Genomic DNA, 20,350 nt, shown 5'->3' on the forward strand with positions numbered 1-20,350 from the left:
ATTTTACTTCCGGCTAATAATGTTGAATGAAATAAAAACGAAGAAATATATGTCGGCATCATTGTTGACGTTTTTGTGACGACTGTCATCAAACAAAAAAGTAATATATCTTAACGGAAAAGCAAAAGCGAATTTAAATATATATTGACACGTTGCCGTCGGTGTCATGTTGGGCGGTGTATGATACACCATGACGCGATTTTTAAAAATATATCTCTGCATTTTCCCGCGTGTGTGGAATGTTCTCAATTATTGCTGACACCGAGTCTGAAACCATCGATAAAAATGAAATCATATGGTGAGTTAGATTGGAGATAAAGGCGTGAGAGAGACTCAATGGCCTTGAAGTTACAGGCGTTTGAGAATTCATTTCGTTCTATAAACGGCAACTTTCATTGGATTTTCTTCCCGTTTTTTTTCAACCGAGTCTAAAACTATGTTAGCGACTGTGAAAAATGAAATGATATATCGAATTTGATTTGAAATAAAACTGGGAGAGAGAGCAAGACACCATGGGCCTACAAAACAGGCCTCAAAGCTATGCGAGTTAATAAAATGGTGGATATTTGTTTATAATTATATGAAGCCACTCCCAGAATGGGTGGAGCTATGTGTGGAGCTACTCTGCAAACCGAGTAAGCCACACCCCGGACAGACACCCAACAGACAGACAGACAGAATCATCTTCGGCTATTATAATATACATATATATATATATATATATATATATATATATATATATATATATATATATATATATATATATATATATATATATATATTGTTGCGAATATGGAATTTGGCCTCCATATCCGCTTGTAAATATTCCCCTATTTCCCCAATACTCCCCAACTATCCCCAATCCCCCATTCCCTAGTCCCATTGTCTGTAAACAACACTCTGTAGAACCGACCTTCCCCTTTTTCCCCCATTAAATGTCGTGCCCAGGTCCACCGCATCTCACGTAGACAACTTTCGGACATCTTGCTAGTTATTCTTAGTCTATGTCAGTTAAGGACTCGTTTCCATTAATTCCGACTCTTCGTTGCACCAGAATGTGATTATATGGCACCAGTAGTGAGTTTAGGACCTTCCCATGCCTCCTCCCGTCTTCTTCCCCAAACAACAACAACAACAACAACAACTACAACTACAACTACAACAACAATTACCACAACAACTACAACAACGGCGCTGCGCGGAGGAGTGTGCGTCCTCACACCGGCTCGGTTAGCCGCCATTGACGATGCGCTCCGACGGGGTTACCACGAAGGGGCTCCTTGTCAGCCCCTCGTCAAGGGCGGAGCCGGTAACCCCCCCCCAGCACGCACCCAATGAGAAGCAACGTGCCAATTCCATCTGGGGCGGAGCTAACGAGCCGAGGGCGTGTCACTCCCCGCCGGATATACGCGGCCACTTACCGGACGTGACGTGAGATGCACCCCGAGCTTGAGAAGACAAGAGAGCCACCTCCGAGCGCTGAGAGACCTCCTGCATCTTTTGGGCCGCACTATCCTGTCCCTGAGCACAAGGTGCACCTTGTGCTGGCCATCGAATACCCGCTTTCCTTGCCATCAATCCCCGTGTGAGTCCGTTTTTGTCCTGTTTATCTGTCGTCTGTCGGGGCTATTATAAGACCGTAATTAAGTGCCTATCTTACTATGCTGTACCTCTCATCCCTGTAATCTGACCTTCCGCCTTAATATAATCTCCTCCGGAGGTCTTGAGAACCGTATCCCTGGTGTCGTGTCATTTTAATCCCAGCCGTGTGTCTTTTCCTTCATTGATCTAGCGTAGCGCGATTAGTCAACGTTCGGGTATAATCGGGTAACGTGTGCAGACGTGGTCATACCAAACCGCTCGGTAAATAACATCTAAGCCGCGTCTGTAACAATTGGTGTCGAGGAGTGGAATTCGGACCCGGGACTAAATTTATTAGGCCCAAATTTGTAGTAGAATCGATTCGGAGCGCGTTTCCCGCGCGAAATTATAACGGCGAAATTTGAATTTGTTATACGAAAATAAAAACCCGAATTTTGAAAGTCGCGCTATGGCAGACCAAGACAGCTGGGGTCCGGAAGAGGAGAGTGAGGCAGGGTCGGTCCAGGACCAAATTGAGGGACGCGAGGAGAGCGAAGCAGTGAGGGTAGCAGGTTCGCAAAATAGCGCCGTCACGCACGAAGTAGCGGGCGCGCAAAATGGCGCCTCGCAGATGGCCACGGCGTCCACGCCCGCGACCGTGGCAGCGCCCCTGGTGGATTTGAACCTTTTTTTTCTACAAATGAAGGCCCTTATGGCCCAGAATAGTGAGCAAATGAGGGCTAATAGTGAGCGATTGGAGGGCCAAATGGGGGTAATGGGAAACCAAATGGGGGTAATGAGGGACGAAGCGAGGGCTCGGAGTGAGCAATTGGGGGTAATGGGAAACCAAATGGGGGTAATGGGAAACCAAATGGGGGTAATGAGGGACGAAGCGAGGGGTACCGGTGAGGGGTTAGACAATAATTTTAAGGAGTTAGACAAGAAATTTGGGAAGTTAGACAATAATTTTGAGGGGTTAGACAATAATTTTAAGGAGTTAGACAAGAAATTTGGGAAGTTAGACAATAATTTTGAGGGGTTAGACAACGGGATAAAAGAGGTGAGAAATGGGTTAATAGGGTTAGAAAACAGTATGGAAGGCAAATTGAGGGACATGAGGGACCAAGCGGAAAGGGAAGTTAACCAAATGGGGCAGCAGATAGAGGGGGTCAGAATGGGGGTAGAAGCCAAACTGGATGCTCACAGGGAGGAAATGGAGCAGATGAGGGTGGCATCTGGGCAGGAGATGCAAGTGATGGGAGAGGAGATCAGGAGAGGAGTGAGTGAGGAGGTCGGAGGAGTGCGCGAGGAGGTGAGGCACTGTAAGGAGCACATGGAGAAGGAGGTGAGAAAGGGGACTGTAAAGTTACAAGGGGGCATAGAGGACCTGACGCAGGAGGTGGAGCAGCTGACGGTGGGACAGACGGAGTTAGTGGAGCAGGTTCAAAGGAACACTGCGGTATTAGGAGGGTTAAAAGCGACACAAAACGACTTAAAAAACGACTTGATAGCGACAAAGAGGGAATGTCAGATGGTACGTGAGGGACTGACAACGAGGTTGGACGAGGTGATAGAGGTAATGGAGACGAAGGACCGGCAGGTGAGGACGCACATGGAAACGGTCAAGGTAGCCTTGGAGGACGAGCTGGAGGAGACGTACCGAGGAATAAAAGAGGTGAAGCAGAAATTAGAAGAAGTGGAAGAAGGGGTGAGTGAAATTAAGAAGCGACGGAGAGGGGATAACAAAGAGATAAAAGAGGAAGTAAAAGAATTGGTCCAAAGTCTGTGTTTGGATCGTGATGATGTGCTCATTAACCGGATGAGGGATTCGCAGGTGATGGAGGAGAAGCGAAGAGGAAGAGGACCCGGTGTAAGTGGTGACCAATATGGTCGTGCGTATGATGCGCCAGGGGATTTAAGAAGCTTGGGGGTCGAGATAGACCCGGGTGTTCGTGAGAGGCTGTTGGTGAAGTGTGCGACAGGTCTGGTGTGCGAAAAAGGAGGTGTGCGAGAAAGTCCGACTCTGGGGTGTGTGAGGAAAAAGTGCGTGCCAAGGAGTGAGGGTGCTGGCGAGAATGAGTCGGTCGTAGCGCGTGTGCGAGGGAGTACATGGAAACGCGGTGTGGTGAGTGTTACGGAGGAAGTAACGAGAGAGTGTACACCCGTGGTGAGTGTTACAGAGGATGTAACGAGGAAGTGCATGCCTGTGGTGAGTGTTACAGAGGGTGTAACGGGAGAGTGTGCGCGAGAAAGGTGTGTAACGGACGGGTGCATGAGGAAAGAGTGTGCCGTCAAGAGTAAGGGTGAGTGCGCTGTCAAGAATGGAGGTGAGAGTATTGAGAGTGACAAGGAGAGTGAGTTGGTTGTGACAGGTGAGCGAGGATGTACACCTGGGATGGAAGGATGCACACCTGGAATGGTAGAGCCTGAGTGGGAATGCACGCTGGAATTGGTAGTGAGGCACGTGGTTGGGTGTGCGAATGAGAGCACACCTGTGATTGTCACAGAGGAGGGGGTGCGAAGAGGTGTTTTGGTGAGGTGTGCGACCAACGAATGTGTGCCAAAGTGTTCGGTGGTCAGGTGTGTGACCAAGGCTGTGAGTGGAATGGGTGTACCGAGGTGTGTAAGGAAAGGTACGAGGAGCATGGAAACGGCTGGATGTGTGAGCAAGGAACGGGCTGCGGGGTGTAAGCGTCCAGGTGAAGCATCGACGTTAGACGGGGTAGAGTTTAGAACGACTTATAGCCGAATCGGGCCCTCGGTGCGTGCTGGGCCTCGCTTTGAACGGCCGCGTCCGTGCTCCACTAGGCGGAGCGGTCGGCCCGATAGAAAGAGTCGTCATGGCGACCACTTTTTGTTGAGGCATTCCGGCAGGTCGAGATCGGGACATTGGATGGCTCCGTGCCGAGATGGTGCGTGGGATCTCGGCCCGGGTAAACCCCCGTCCCTGCACCGAGTGCCGGACGTGTCCAGCCGCTGGCACAGAACAACCCGCATTCATGGCTTGGCTTTACGAAGCCAGGCTTTGGACAGGGATTGGCGCACCGAGAGGTATTAGTGAGTAGACTGGGTGATGAGGTTAGTGTTTTGGACCCAAAATTAGAGAAGAACAAAATTTGATGATTGGCAAGGGATTGGCAGTAGTGATTGGCAGATGATGGGTAGTGAGTGGCAAATTTTTAATTTGTTGAAATTTGATGTGCAAAATTAATAGTGAGAGACCCCCCCGATGTGGTGGGATGACAAATCCACCATCCCTCACAGAGGTGGGGGGCAAAGGAGCAATAGCTTATGGGGTGTAGGGCAGTGAAAACTAGCCCGGGTGGGTTAGGTTATATTGGTAGGGATCTAGAGAAGATGACATTAGGTAACGTTAAGTTTAGTTAGTGACTGATACCTGTAGTGGGGACGCAGGTAGATTAGTATGGATGATAATGACGAGGGAGCGCAATAGTTTAAAGGGACGACTGGGAAGCGCAAGTTTCAGAAGGGAGTAGTTAGCTGAGATGATGCCGTGTGTGTGAGGATGGAACAGGTGTGATTGCACAGGTGTGCAACTGGACAGGTGTGTGGAGCAGTGTGTGAGTAATGAGTGTTGTGGATCAGCGCGAATGCGCTTGGGGAGAGAAGGGTGCAGGTGGCACCAGGTGTGAGAGCACAGGTGTGCAAGTACAGGTGTGTGGAGAGAGTTGGAGTAAGTGGTACGGAGTGGTGTGCATGGTGCGAAGGTGTGGATGGGGAAGAGTGGACCCCTTTCACGAGTACCCGGGGCGGGTAGTGTAAGTGTTAGGTAGAGGGTACAGGTAAATTGTGGTAGGATATTGGCATCTGTGGTGCGGTTGCAGAATGGTGTTGTGAATGGGTGCATTAGTGTTGTGGAAATGGCTGGGCGTGTAGCCTGTTAGTGCGTGTAGTTGGTTGGGCACTCCACCACTGTGAGGATGTCGGCCAGGTGAGGCCGCAGGTGGGCTCTGGGAGCCGGTAGTTGTGAGTGGGTGCCTGAGGATCCCGGGTGTGGATCGGGCAGCCCAGTGCCAGAGAGGGCACCGAGTGGGGAGAGCGCCAGAGGGCCTTCCCCAGGTAGTTAGGTTAGGGTGAGGAGCAGGTAAGCTCGGAGGCAACTGCAGTGGTGGAGGTGTGCAGGTGGGTAGACCCACTGGGAGAGGTACACGCCACAGCCAAGAAATTGTGCGAGGGCACCGGGAGATGAATCGGGGGAGTGAGACCCCAAATTGAAAAGCACCACAGTTGGCCAATGGGAATTGGTTTTTAGAACCCATAGTGTAAGAGGGCCAATGGTTTGGCCGGAGAAAGACCCCGGGTAGTGTAAAGTTGTTAAAGTCATTTAGGAAATAGTTAGGATTGATGAACCTGTCGCACCATACGCAGCCACTTACCTGTGGTGATGATGATGACTCCACACCTGTGTTTTCTTTGTTTTGGTGCAGGAAATGAGAATTGCTGTGGATTTGTGAGACGCATCACGACGTGGATGAGACATTGGGGTGATTCCATCTCTCCCTCCCTAGGAGGGACTGATGATGAATTGGTAATGGCAAATTTTGATGTGCAGTTGGAGATGGCAAATTTTGATGAGAGTTGGAAATGGCAGATTTGATTGGTTAGGAGGGAGAGAAGACGAATTTGGTTTATGGGAGGAACGGGGAAGACAGTAGGGACGTTTGTTGATTGGTAAAGTAGATGTTTATGGGTAGTGTTGTGTTTTGTGGATGCAGTAAGGGGTAAGGGAGGGGCCATGTAGGTTACCTGGTGGGGGGGGGGGAGCGTACGGTAGGAACGTACCTGTCTCACCTGGTTCCCATGTGCCCCCAGTGTGCATCACCTTGTATTGCGTGCACTTTTGCGCCCTTACCACCTTACTCACTTGTCTTTTCTTTTGTCTCCCACCTCCGAGGATCTGGCTTTGGGGTAGAGAGAGAGGAGAGAGAGGTGCTGGCGCCGCAGTTGTGGGCCTGCACTTTCGCTGCTTGCTGCTGGGATCGATACACCATATGGACCGCAATGTTTGTGGCCACCCACAATGGACCGCAGCTCTTTTGCGGCCAAGCACCACCCGTGGATGGACCTATGGGTCAACGTGGCACCTATGCCAAACAGGTGAACCACTCTTAGTTGGCCCCTGACGGCCACAATAAAGAAATGGACGCGGTTGGCGCCTTTCTTTATTTTTGAAAGAAGTAAGAAGGCCAAGTGCACCACACGAAGGCAAGACCAGCGGCAGAACATCGGCCGGCTGCGACACCACACAATGATTTATAGACACTTTATTGGTGCACCGGATGGTGCTGACTGTACATGAGGGGGTGGTGCTTTTCGTGCTGGAAAAGGGTGCTCTGCACGTTATTAAAGGCCGTAGGCCACAGAGCACTCGTGGGTTGGTGTATCGATGCTGGCATGCGTGCTCTCTCTGTGCATAACATCTGCATGTGTCCCTCCAAAAACAGGTCCTGGATCGTAGTGTAAATATCAGCGTAGTCTTGTAAAAAATGCTCCCTACCGGCTGTATGTTTAGTTTGAGAATTCTTTCCGGATTCGGTTATCCAGTGGGTGTGTTTCTGAGAGGAGAAGGGTGCAACGTCGCAGGGGGACATATTTACTCATTTGTGAATATCTGTAAAACTGTCGCACTCAGGGTAGAGTTAATAGTAGTGGGAACTACATCTGAGTGCCACACTAAACTAGGTAAAAATTTATCGGGTCGGGACGCCCCGAGGGTAGAGAAGGGTGCAATGTTGCGAATATGGAATTTGGCCTCCATATCCGCTTGTAAATATTCCCCTATTTCCCCAATACTCCCCAACTATCCCCAATCCCCCATTCCCTAGTCCCATTGTCTGTAAACAACACTCTGTAGAACCGACCTTCCCCTTTTTCCCCCATTAAATGTCGTGCCCAGGTCCACCGCATCTCACGTAGACAACTTTCGGACATCTTGCTAGTTATTCTTAGTCTATGTCAGTTAAGGACTCGTTTCCATTAATTCCGACTCTTCGTTGCACCAGAATGTGATTATATGGCACCAGTAGTGAGTTTAGGACCTTCCCATGCCTCCTCCCGTCTTCTTCCCCAAACAACAACAACAACAACAACTACAACTACAACTACAACAACAATTACCACAACAACTACAACAACGGCGCTGCGCGGAGGAGTGTGCGTCCTCACACCGGCTCGGTTAGCCGCCATTGACGATGCGCTCCGACGGGGTTACCACGAAGGGGCTCCTTGTCAGCCCCTCGTCAAGGGCGGAGCCGGTAACCCCCCCCCCAGCACGCACCCAATGAGAAGCAACGTGCCGATTCCATCTGGGGCGGAGCTAACGAGCCGAGGGCGTGTCACTGCCCGCCGGATATACGCGGCCACTTACCGGACGTGACGTGAGATGCGCCCCGAGCTTGAGAAGACAAGAGAGCCACCTCCGAGCGCTGAGAGACCTCCTGCATCTTTTGGGCCGCGCTATCCTGTCCCTGAGCACAAGGTGCACCTTGTGCTGGCCATCGAATACCCGCTTTCCTTGCCATCAATCCCCGTGTGAGTCAGTTTTTGTCCTGTTTATCTGTCGTCTGTCGGGGCTATTATAAGACCGTAATTAAGTGCCTATCTTACTATGCTGTACCTCTCATCCCTGTAATCTGACCTTCCGCCTTAATATAATCTCCTCCGGAGGTCTTGAGAACCGTATCCCTGGTGTCGTGTCATTTTAATCCCAGCCGTGTGTCTTTTCCTTCATTGATCTAGCGTAGCGCGATTAGTCAACGTTCGGGTATAATCGGGTAACTTGTGCAGACGTGGTCATACCAAACCGCTCGGTAAATAACATCTAAGCCGCGTCTGTAACAATATATATATATATATATATATATATATATATATATATATATTATGTATATGTATATGTATATGTATATATATATGTATGTATATGGTTACGGCCCGGGATTCTGGTCTACTACAAGAGGGTTAGCCTCCATTCCCTCCCGAGCTTACCGGACCTGTGGCTGCCACGCACTAATAACTTCATACTTCTGCAGGTTGCGAACCAGCAACTATGAATGCCAATTGGTCCATCGCACGATAGCTTACCTGTACCATGTGACGGTCTCAATCGGGGAACGTACCTACGTACCTTCCCTCCGGTGGTGTACCACTTTCTTTTGTTCCTGGATGGAAATTTAGACAGCTAAGCAACCGTTGGTACCTGCTGGGCCAATGCCAATTTTGTTACAGCCGATCGCTACTCTGGATGCGAGCAATGGCGGACCAATGGAAGAAAAGACTTTCACTGACAGAGAGAAAGGAAACGTTTAACAATTTGATTTATTTACAAATATTTACTTTGAAACTTATCGATAGGAAAGAAAAAGGGTCAAGAAGCAGAAACTTAACTTATTCAACGCCTTATTGTGATCACTACGAATAAACACAACAAGGTGCCAGCACACATTCATTGGGAAGGGGGAGGGGAAAATGAACGTTGGGAACCTGTTGCAATATGGTTACAAGGTTACCCGATGCTTCTCCTCACGACGCCTTTTGTCTCGACCCCACCAACGAACACCTGGCCGGCAAATGGCAGTCCCGAACATGAGCAGGTGAGAAGTGTCGAACCATGTAGAGCTAGTGCCAGGGACACGTGGAGTAAGCATGTCGTGATCTCGTGCAAGGCAAAGTGAGTGTCATGCACACGCGCAAGAATGAAATCAGCCAAGCGAGTGAAGCACGCACAGATGCAAGACGAACAATGTCCCAGGCCGAAGAGAGAGTCCAAAAACACGAGTACAGCCAATATAATTCAAGGCGAAGAGTAATGCAGGCACATACTGAGGCCTGTGAGAGGGTCCAACCAAGAGAGAAGCACATGTGTACTGCCAATGGAACCCAAGGCGAAGAGTGAATCCAAACACATGTAGAGGCCTGTGAGAGGGTCCGGCCCAGAGCGGACGCACACGTGCTCAGTGTAACTGGCAAAGAGGGAGAGAGTCATGCAGGCACATGCAAAGTCAACAATGTTTAAAAACCAAGAGAGAGAATAATACATGTAGAGGCCTGTGAGATGGTCCGGCCGAGGGCGGTTGCACACGTGCTCAGTGAAAACCGGCAAAGATGGAGAGAGAAAACATGTGTGCAAGGCCTTTTGTCCAGGCCCTAGCCGAGGGTGGGGGAAGGGGGGTAGCGGGGGAAGGGAGGGGTGTTTGAAGGTAGAGTCCCTGTATAGAGAGAGTTACGACAACCCGGAATTAGAAGCCATTTTGTTTCCATTGTTTGCGCCACGCACTAGTGCACTGCCCGCTGGTGTGTATACATTGTGCGTAACCTAGTACAAAATTTGAGTGCCTACATTGTGTAATTTATGATTTGCACCGTGCCCCTCGCTTTTGATATGATTTTCTCTTAGTCCAAGATAAGAATCGGATTTTATTTATTGCAATAATCCTTGTTCAGAAATGTACTTTTATGTGGGGAGGAGAGGGAGGAGAGGGAGGAGAGGGGGAAAAGGAATAAAAGGGAAAGAGGAGACAGGAAGTGCCTATCATTTTCTGGACTACCTTACTCTCTTGCATCTTACTTTCTTGACTAGCATGCATGCACACAAAGCCGACAATGTGAACATTTTCAAATCTCTGTTAAAGACTCATTTATTTGAAAATGCCTACATCTGATTATATCTTAGGTTTTCTTCTTGTATAATTTGTATTTGTATATTCATCTCGTTGGCTTTCTTCTCTTTTCTAAGTGCTTAGAGGCTCCTGCAATTTACGCTATATAAATTACTATTATTATAACAAGATTGCCTTAAAACCATCTTGACAAATGACAGAAATGTTGATTTTAAATATGAAAATTAAAAAGTAATTTAACTTTTCATGTAGGTGCACCGGGAGAAATACATATGCACAATTAAATTGTAATTATATAAAAGGCCCAGAAATTGTAATCCAGACTTGCAATGGAAGAGGAAGAGTATGCATGTAAAACATACCCGTTTGTCAAAGCAATGTACAATTAGTTGTATGGTGTACATCTAAACTATTCCAAATTACATACATGTACATAATAATAATAACAATAATAACAGTATTTATATAGCGCCTTAGCATGAAATTAACAAAGCGCTTCACAACATATCTTGAAGACTACAACTTACATTACACAATCTTAGAAGAATACGACTTAAAGCTACTTTTCAAAAAATACAATTAAGTTACTTTGGAAATAAATGTGTTTTGAGTTTTGATTTGAAAGTTTTTATGTTGTGTGAGGTCCGAATAGTTATAGGTAGTTTGTTCCAGAGGGCAGGTACTGAGTTGCAAAAAGGCTTTGTCCCCGTATGGCATATGAGTTCTATTACAGACGAGGAGAGTCTTATCAGCGTGTGATCTTAAGTATTTGGCGTCATTACAATGAGTGTGAGTCAGTGGTGTAGTCTAGTTTTTTGTAGTGGGTATACTGTGATTTTTCCCTTCCAGCCTCATAGTCACCCGTCCCAGAGCGACGTGCTCCGGAGCGACACCCGTCCCAGAGCGACGTGCTCCGGAGCGACACCCGTCCCAGAGCGACGTGCTCCGGAGCGACACCCGTCCTGAAGCGACACCCCATAAGCACCACCACACTCACTAATGCATACAGTAGGTGACGTCAGATCCGGGTCACAGGTCACGGAAGCCCCAATGCCATTAGTCAGTGCTTCTTAACACAGACGGGGTGAATTTTATCAAATCAAATCAAATTTTATTCATATAGTGCATTTTAGGAATGAAAGTTATTTATATAGCGCATTTTATGAATGAAAGTGTGAAAGTTCTGTCACGAAACTATGTTGTTACGTATCCTCGCGCATTTTTAAGTGGGTATACGGAAATCCTGGACCTTTCCTAGTGGGTATACGGCGTATACCTGCGTATCACGTAGACAACACCACTGGTGTGAGTATGAAAGACAATACTCACATTATTAAGTATTATTAAAGACAACAAACAAAGCCAGACAATAAAATAGAGCGTTCCTCGTATGTATTCAATGCAAGGCCAGAAACACGTGAAGATCGGACAGGAAACAACATGGCGTCCACAGACGACGTGACCAATTTTTTTCGGACTCCATGTCGCAACTCTCTCTATACAGGGACTCTATTTGAGGTCTCCTGGCTCCCAATTGGTGGAGCCCGTCACTCCGCTTCCACTAGCTCCCCCGAAGTTCCTCAGGCCTTCAATTGTGGAGTGTCGCTTCATCTCGTGGACTCCAGCGCGACAGGTAAATTTAAGCATGCACTTGGCTGGTGTGCTTTTGAGCCTGCATGCACTGCCTGGCAAATTATCCCTTATGAGTGGAGGACCGGTCTTTCCCCTTCCCCAACGCAAGACATAGTAACCCAAAATGAGGGGAAGGGGCTAAGATAATGGTCTGCTATGAAATAACTTTTCTTAGGGACATGTCTGATGGTTGCCATTACTTTTTAGTGGTTTCCAAAAACCGCATCAATATGTTAGATAGGGTGGTGTAATCTTGAGTGTGTGTGTGTGTGTGTGTGTGTTTATGTATGTATGTGTGTATGTATGTATGTTTGTGTGTATGTGTGTATATATATATATCGTGTTCTATGAACTCTCTAGTTTTAAAAGTATTAGTTGCTTGAAATGCTTTTCCTTTTCTATACTTTACACCAAAATATAATGTATATGTCAGGTTGCACCCACCCCCATCTAATTTCTATGCCACCTTGTTTCCCTATACAAAATGCAGCTGAGGGTCTGTCTCTGATAGTCTTTGTCTCACTCTGTAAGTCACTTTGCTGATAGTGTGGATCAAAGAATTGGGGATGCAAAACAGACATTGGAGCACTGGGCTGACAGACGGTGTGGGGGAAGGATGCGAGTATAACTGACAGTCTCAAAGAAGCAGTTGTGAGGCTTCACGAATGAGAATTGCCTACTAATGAAGCTTTTAATTTGATGTTGCAATTTCGAAATATTGCAATGTAATTTAAATCTTAAAGAAGTTGCATGCTCAAAAGTCGTGTGTAGATGTTGACTGGGGTTGGTTTTACGTATCCCACCCAACAGCTGCATTGCATTTACTCTTTACCCGAGAGTCCCTGCTCTCTGACCTGTGCTCGCGTTTGTTTTAATGGGCAAATCATTTGAGCACAAGATTGATTGTTTGACAGCCACACGTGCTGCTCGTCATCCGACGTGTGCTTGCCAAACTGACTTGTGATTTTCACCTTTTTCTTGGTGTCACAGTTTTGTATTTTTGTGAAACATCAGATTTGCAAATAGCACCTTGTAGTCTGGAGAGTTGGTGTTTGCACAAGTTGCTTCTGTTATGTCTACATTTTGGGAATGTTTTACATTAGCAGGACTGATAGGTAGCTTTGGTTGGGATGGTTGCTTGTATGTATACACGTGTAGTGATTGTTGCTTGTGAGAGTCTCATCTAAAGGTGAATGTGCGGTCTATATTTGTCTGTCGTACACTACAACCCTCATCATCACCCCCATCCCAGAGACTTCACAAATAAAACATCTGGTGATATCCCATTGCCAGAGCCCCCACTGTCCTCCTCCCAACCTCCTCCTCCCTCCTCCCCCCCCCCCCCCCCCACCCATCGAGCTCTCCTGTGAAGTCAAGGAGATAAATTATTAGATTAACATGGAATTGATAACGTGCAGTCATGATGAGCCATATGGCCACCTCTTGTGCCCATGTTCCTTGTACATCATTGTATATCAGAATATTTATTTGATTTTAGTTAGACTTATTATTGTTTGTTTTGTTTTTTTCTTACAGTATCTAAGCTCCCACATACACGCATCTCACACACGCAGACATACAGATGTTTACATAAAACACAACACAGGACCATTAGATAAGACAACCACTGAGGTTGGGAGAAACGTCGTCACTTCCCAGGGCACTCTGGGTACAAGTGACGTCACAAAAATGTCACCGCCTTTTGCACCGCACTTCCTCAGGGGGAATTTCCTCATCCTCATGTATGTCAACCTATGGGGATTTTCCATGCTCTATGCTTTAGATGCTGAGCGTCAAGCAACTAAGCAATAAGTACCATTTTCATTGTCTTTAGTATTACTCAGTCGGGGTTTGAACCACCAACCTCCCAGACTTCCAACAGACGCTCCAACCATTACGCCACCTATTACAAAAATAGTCTTTTCAGGATTGCTTGTGAAACACCAGTGACGTCACATATTAATAATAATAACAAGAAGAATCAGCATTTGTGTTGTGCCAATGTACAGTGCATTCAGAAAGTATTCAGACCCATTCACTTTTTTCACATTTTTGTTATGTTGCAGCCTTATGCTGAAATCGTTTAAATTCATTTTTTCCCTCATCAATCTATGACAAAGAGAAAACAGGATTTTAGAAAGTTTTGCAAAATTTATTAAAAAGAAAAAACTGAAATATCACATTGACATAAGTATTCACACCCTTAACTCAGTACTTAGTTGAAGCACCTTTGGCAGCGATTACAGCCTCGAGTCTTCTTGGGCATGACGCGACAAGCTTTGCACACCTGGATTTGGGGGTTTATGCCATTCTTCTCTGCACATCCTCTCAAGCTCTGTCAGGTTGGATGGGGACCGTCGGTGGACAGCCATTTTCAGGTCTCTCCAGAGATGTTCGTTTGGGTTCAAGTCAGGGCTCTGGCTGGGCCACTCAAGGACCTTCACAGAGTTGTCCGTAAGCCACTCCTGCATTGTCTTGGCTGTGTGCTTAGGATCATTGTCCTGTTGGAAGGTGAACCTTCGGCCCAGTCTGAGGTCCTGAGCGCTCTGTTTCAGATTTTCATTAAGGATATCTCTGTACTTTGCTCTGTTCATTGTTCCCTCAACCCTGTCCAGTCCCCCAGACCCTGCTGCTGAAAAACACCCCCACAGCATGATGCTGCCACCCCCATGCTTCACCGTTGGGATGGTATTGGGCAGGTGATGGGCGGTGCCTGGTTTCCTTCAGACATGATGCTTATAATTGAGGCCAAACAGTTCAATCTTGGTTTCATCAGACCACAGAATCTTGTTTCTCACAGTCTGAGAGTCCTTTAGGTGCTTTTTCGCAAATTCCAAGCGGGCTTTCATGTGTCTTTCACTGAGGAGAGTCTTCCGTCTGACCACTCTGCCATAAAGCCCAGATCGGTGGAGTGTTGCAGTGATGGTTGTCCTTTTGGAAGTTTCTCCCATCTCCACACAGGATCTCTGGAGCTCAGCCAGAGTGACCATCGGGTTCTTGGTCATCTCTCTTACCAAGGCCCTTCTCCCCCGATTGCACACTTTGGCCGGGCGGCCAGCTCTAGGAAGAGTCCTGGTTGTTCCAAACTTCTTCCATTTTAGAATTATGGAGGCCACTGTGCTCTTGGGAACCTTCAATGCAGCAGAAATTTTTTTGTCGGCTTCCCCAGATCTGTGCCTCGACACAATCCTGTCTCTAAGCTCTGCAGGCAGTTCCTTCGACCTCATGGCTTGGTTTTTGCTCTGATATGCATTGTCAGCTGTGAGACCTTATTTAGACATGTGTGTGCCTTTCCAAATCATGTCCAATCAATTAAATTTGCCACAGGTGGACTCCAATCAAGGTGTAGAAACATCTCAAAGATGATCAAGAGAAATGGGAGGCACCTGAGCTAAATTTCAAGTGTCATAGCAAAGGGTCTGAATACTTATGTCAATGTGATATTTCAGTTTTTTCTTTTTAATAAATTTGCAAAACTTTCTAAAATCCTGTTTTCTCTTTGTCGTTATGGGGTATTGAGTGTAGATTGATGAGGGAAAAAATGAATTTAAACGATTTCAGCATAAGGCTGCAACATAACAAAATGTGAAAAATGTGAAGGGGTCTGAATACTTTCTGAATGCACTGTATGTGCCACACAAGCCAGACAAAGGTGCTGAATATTCATTTCAGTTCATTGTGACATTATTGATATGTATTTTGAAAAAATTGATGCTTATCATGTCTTGTCATTCTCAGTCCCTTTTGTATTCACTTTAACTCGATGTTTATGAACGATAAATTATCTTGATGAATATTTTGGCAATCTTGAGCTTGTGCAAAAGTTGCACACTTTGTTTGTCTGAACATGAGCCAATAATATACCTACTTTTCACCTCATTCAGAGACTGCACATTCTGTATTCGACAACATTTGAGAATATTAAGCCTACCTGTGAAACATCATGCTGATTGCAGGTGATCCAGGTGATACGAGAACAGATCCAGCGTGCTCTTCTCGTGCAGCCAGAAAAATTTGAGCAGTTCCGCAAGGCACTGCAGGCTCTCCCTTATGCGGATATCCTCAAACTCCGTCAGACTGACAGGATGAATCAGGAACAAGGAGATTTCAAGTCTCCTCCAATCAGGTATGTACTTTTGAATTTTAATTTGTATTTTGCTGATGCTTTTTCTTGGCTCTATCTTCTCTTGCTAGCATACAACATTGCTAGAGAACTTCACAGGAAAAATATTTTTGTATATTGACTTAATTTTGGTATTAGCTGAAATACCTGTCAAGGGCAGGTAATGGGATGTACGTGGGATTTTCCTGAATTGTATTTTTACTCCCACTTGCTGCATCATGGAAATATATATCAAAATTATAAGGTTTCTACTCCATGTCAAACATGTGGAATTGTGGATGGATAGCTAATATACTTGTCAAGGATGGTTAAATGGCACCACAAGCACATCCCACTGGAATTGGGTGATGGCAAATGTATTGAAAACTAGAATGGCACTCGGTAGAAAGCATACCTCCACCAGGTTGAACAGGTACGTTTTGTATCTTACTAAGAGGCCGGATCTGGATCCGGACCTGAACCAAAATCGAATTGATTCGCCCTTGTCGCACACCCAAATTGTCCACCAAGTTTCGTCCGAATCCATCCTTAACTTTTTGAGATATCATGCTATACAGTCACGTGAAAAAGTAAGTACACCCCATGTAAAGTTTTGACTTTTTCAACGTATTTCAACAGACAGCTATTTGATCTTCATTTCAACAATATTGATAGATAAAGGTGATATAATATATAAAATATCATGAAACATTTACATTTTGTAGTCCATTGTATAATTTAAATAAACATAAATGCAAATTTCGCATGTGGAAAAAGTAAGTACACCCTTGGCTCAAATAGGTGGTATTGCCCCCTTTGGCAGAAATAAACCTCAAGTAGGCGTTTCTTATAACTGTCTACCATTCTCTGACATCGACTGGGAGAAATTTTTGCCCACTCCTCCATGCAGAATTCTTTCAGCTGTGCGATGTTTGAGGGATTTCTTGTATGCACAGCTCGTTTCAAATCCCCCCACAACATCTCGATGGGATTTAGATCCGGGCTTTGACTTGGCCATTCCAGAACCCTCCATTTCTTTCTTTTCAGCCATTCCTCGGTGGATTTACTGGTATGTTTAGGGTCTTTGTCATGTTGCAAGGTTCACCTTCGGTTGAGCTTCAACTTTCCGACAGATGGCCTCACATTATCCTCAAGCACCCTTTGGTACAATGAAGAATTCATAGTGGATTCTATAATGGTGAGCTGCCCAGGCCCTGATGCAGCAAAGTTGCCCCAAACCATAATATTTCCACCACCATGCTTTACAGTTGGTATCAGGTTCTTGTGGTCAAATGTTGTCTTTGGTTTTCGCCAAACATGTCTTCTGGTACTGTGGCCAAATACCTCTACCTTTCACTCATCTGTCCAGAGCACATTGTTCCAGAAGTGCTGGTCTTTGCCTCGGTGTTCATTGGCAAACTTTAGTCTTGCCCTGATGTTCTTTCTTGGACAGCAAAGGTTTCCTCCTGGCACACCTCCCATGTAGATCAAATTTGTGCAGCCTCTTTCTAATGGTAGACTCGTGCACTTTGACATCAACAGTGGCAAGAGCTACCTGTAGGTCCCGTGATGACATTCTGGGGTTCTTAGAGACTTCTTTCAGCATCTTGCGGTCTGCTCTCGGGCTGAACTTGCTGGGGCGGCCTGGCCTGAACAAGTTGGCAGTTGTTTGGAATCTTCTCCACTTGTAGATGATCTTCCGGACAGTCGAATGATTGATTTCAAATTGTTTGGAGATCTTTTTAAATCCCTTCCCAGACTCGTAGGCATCTATAACCTTCTTTCTGAAGATCTCAGAGAGCGCTTTTGATCTATGCATGGTGACGCCGAACACTTCAACAACAAAGGCAAACCAAACTAAATGTCTGAGGTTTAAATAAGACAGGTTCCTCCAAGATCCTCTCTAACGATGTTCTTATCATTTGCACCTGATTCTAATTTTAGGTATTTGAAGTAGTGATAAATGTAAGGGTGTACTTACTTTTTCCAAATGTGAAATTTGCATTCATGTCTATTTAAATTATACAATGGACTACAAAATGTAAATGTTTCATGATATTTGTTATATATCACCTTTATCTATCAATATTGTTGAAATGAAGATCAAATAGCTGTATGTTGAAATATGTTGAAAAAGTCAAAACTTTACATGTGGTGTCCTTACTTTTTCACGTGACTGTATCTATATCGTTTTTAGCCCTATATCTCAATGGTTAAGAATAAAAAAATTCTCGGATCTGGATCCGGATTCGAATCTTCACCAAAATTGAATCAATTCATCCTCATCACACACCCAACCTCTCCACCATATTTGGCCCAAATCCATCTTCAACTTTTGAGGTATCCTCAACATGTTCACAGACAGACAGGGGTGAAAACATAACCTGCGTCCACCTTCGGTGGCAGAGGTTAAAAAAAAGAGTCTACTTTTGACTGGGTTGAATGGAATATGGAATTGTAAATGAAGTTGTAAATACATTTAGAATGGCCTAAGTAGAATTGTAAGACATTCTTAAAATTTCTACAGGAGGAGGCGCTCCTATGGTCAAAATTTCGTGTCCGTCGGACTAACAGTTGCAGAGATTTTTCTTTCATACTGATCAGATAAAGCATTGTACTTTTCGAATTATGACATCATAATGAAGGCATAATGACATCATCATTGACGTATCTTATTCCCCTTGGGGGGGATACTTGACAACGCACCATGTTTGAATTTCTTCCATTGAGTGGTTTCGGGGATATAGAGGTGTAATATTTTTCTAAGATGGCGTCCGTACCACGTGACCTATGAGGTCATAATTATGAATAAAAAAAATCTTCAGGCGGAGGCGCTCCTATGGTACAATTTCGTATTTCTTATCAACCGGACCAACGGTTGCCGAGAAAATTAGTTTTTAAAATGCAGACACGCACGCCACACGTACGCACGTACGCAACCGAATGCCTAGCACTGCTTTTCGCTTCGCGAGCGCAGGGTAATTATGTCTATGAAGTTTAGTGACTATGTACGAAGCGGTGAGAGAGAGGAGACGCAGCATCTAGTTTTTCCATGGATTGCTCGGACATTGGTGGACAATGACAAATCAACATGGGTGTATGGGATTTCTACCTGTGATCCCACCTTCCTTCACTATGGATGTAGTTTGCCAGGTGCAGTGCCAATTTGCCAGATGTTCAATGCCAGGTGAATGTTCAGCTATTCCTGCACTTTTTTCTAGTCCTTTAACAACACTGCATTCCACAAGTATTTAATTGCTGAAATGATTTTTATTAGGCAAAGTACAACTTTTTCAAATTAACTGGAGGCTGCAGGGACTCCGAGAAAAGACGAATCTGATGTCAGTTTTTGTCTTTCTCAACTTGAGCCCCAAAAATAAACCAGTTTTGCAGTGAGTGCGGGATCACGATGATTAACGGCCTCATGCCCGCACCCACCATTACATCATTCCCTGTATACCCGACACTCTTCCCCCACTCTAATTCCCCTATTCCCCCATTGACTGCTGTCTTCGTTTTGACAGGCCTGAACCCCATCCCAGTGGCAGAGTTGCAGTTTACATCAAAAACTCAGTTTCTCACTGTCTGTGTACTGCTCTCTCCCCTCAAAACCCCCAGCAATAAATTTGGCTTTGCTCTTCCCTTTGCAGCAAACTCTCATGTCTCTATATAATGTTCCATCCTCACAGTGACTATTCCATTTGTATGTCTTTCTGCCAATATGGACCAACTTCAAATCACTCATCCCAACTCTCTCTTCTTCATATGTGGAGATTTCAACTGTCATCATGCCAAGTACCTGTGCGTTGGTACCTCTCTCACCTGTCATGGCATTGCAGCAAAGAACTTCTGCTACTTCATGGGCCTGAACTGATTTGTAAATTTTCCAACCTGGATTTCTGTCAATAGCAAATCCTCCCTTCTGGACAAACTTTCCTTGTGATATCTCCAATAATTTCACTGCTCCGAATGGTTCACCTGATCATGTTTTTGTGAGAGTCCACGTCACTCCGTCACTTATCAGAGTCTAGCGGTTCACACCTGCCAACGGGCAGTGGCAGCGACTGCAAGCTGCCCTCTTACTTCAGGATCGGTATTCTGTCTCTGCTGCCCCCCCATTATTGATGCTGCCTGGGAATTCTACCATCTGTCTCTCTCTCTCTCTCTCTCTCTTTGTCTCTCTCTCTCTCTCTCTCTCTCTCTCTCTCTCTCTCTCTCTCTCTCTCTCTCTCTCTCTCTCTCTCTCTCTCTCTCTCTCTCTCTCTCTCTGTGTGTGTGTGTCTTCGGCTGTCGGTGCGTTGGGTGCGGTGTCATGGCGTCTGCTCGTGTTTTGGCATTGTAGCTCCGTGCTCGTGGTTTGTATCTTTACCCTCCCCTTACCTCTTCTCACCTTTGT

The 20,350-nt window shown here is 45.8% G+C and overlaps 1 protein-coding gene across 3 annotated transcripts in view; it reads left to right on the forward strand.

Annotated features, from left to right (window-relative positions):
- Nucleotides 1-20,350, forward strand: part of LOC137435204 (engulfment and cell motility protein 1) — a 143,596-nt gene that overhangs the window by 98,277 nt on the left and 24,969 nt on the right. For all 3 annotated transcript variants that reach the window (XM_068128778.2, XM_068128779.2, XM_068128781.2), the window contains one exon: nt 15,809-15,978. In XM_068128778.2, the coding sequence (XP_067984879.1) occupies nt 15,809-15,978 (170 nt within the window). The remainder of the gene's footprint in view (nt 1-15,808; nt 15,979-20,350) is intronic.

Source organism: Myxine glutinosa, chromosome 9 (genome assembly GCF_964187855.1).
Source record: "Myxine glutinosa chromosome 9, kmMyxGlut1.1, whole genome shotgun sequence".
Classification (NCBI taxonomy): Eukaryota; Metazoa; Chordata; class Myxini; order Myxiniformes; family Myxinidae; genus Myxine; species Myxine glutinosa.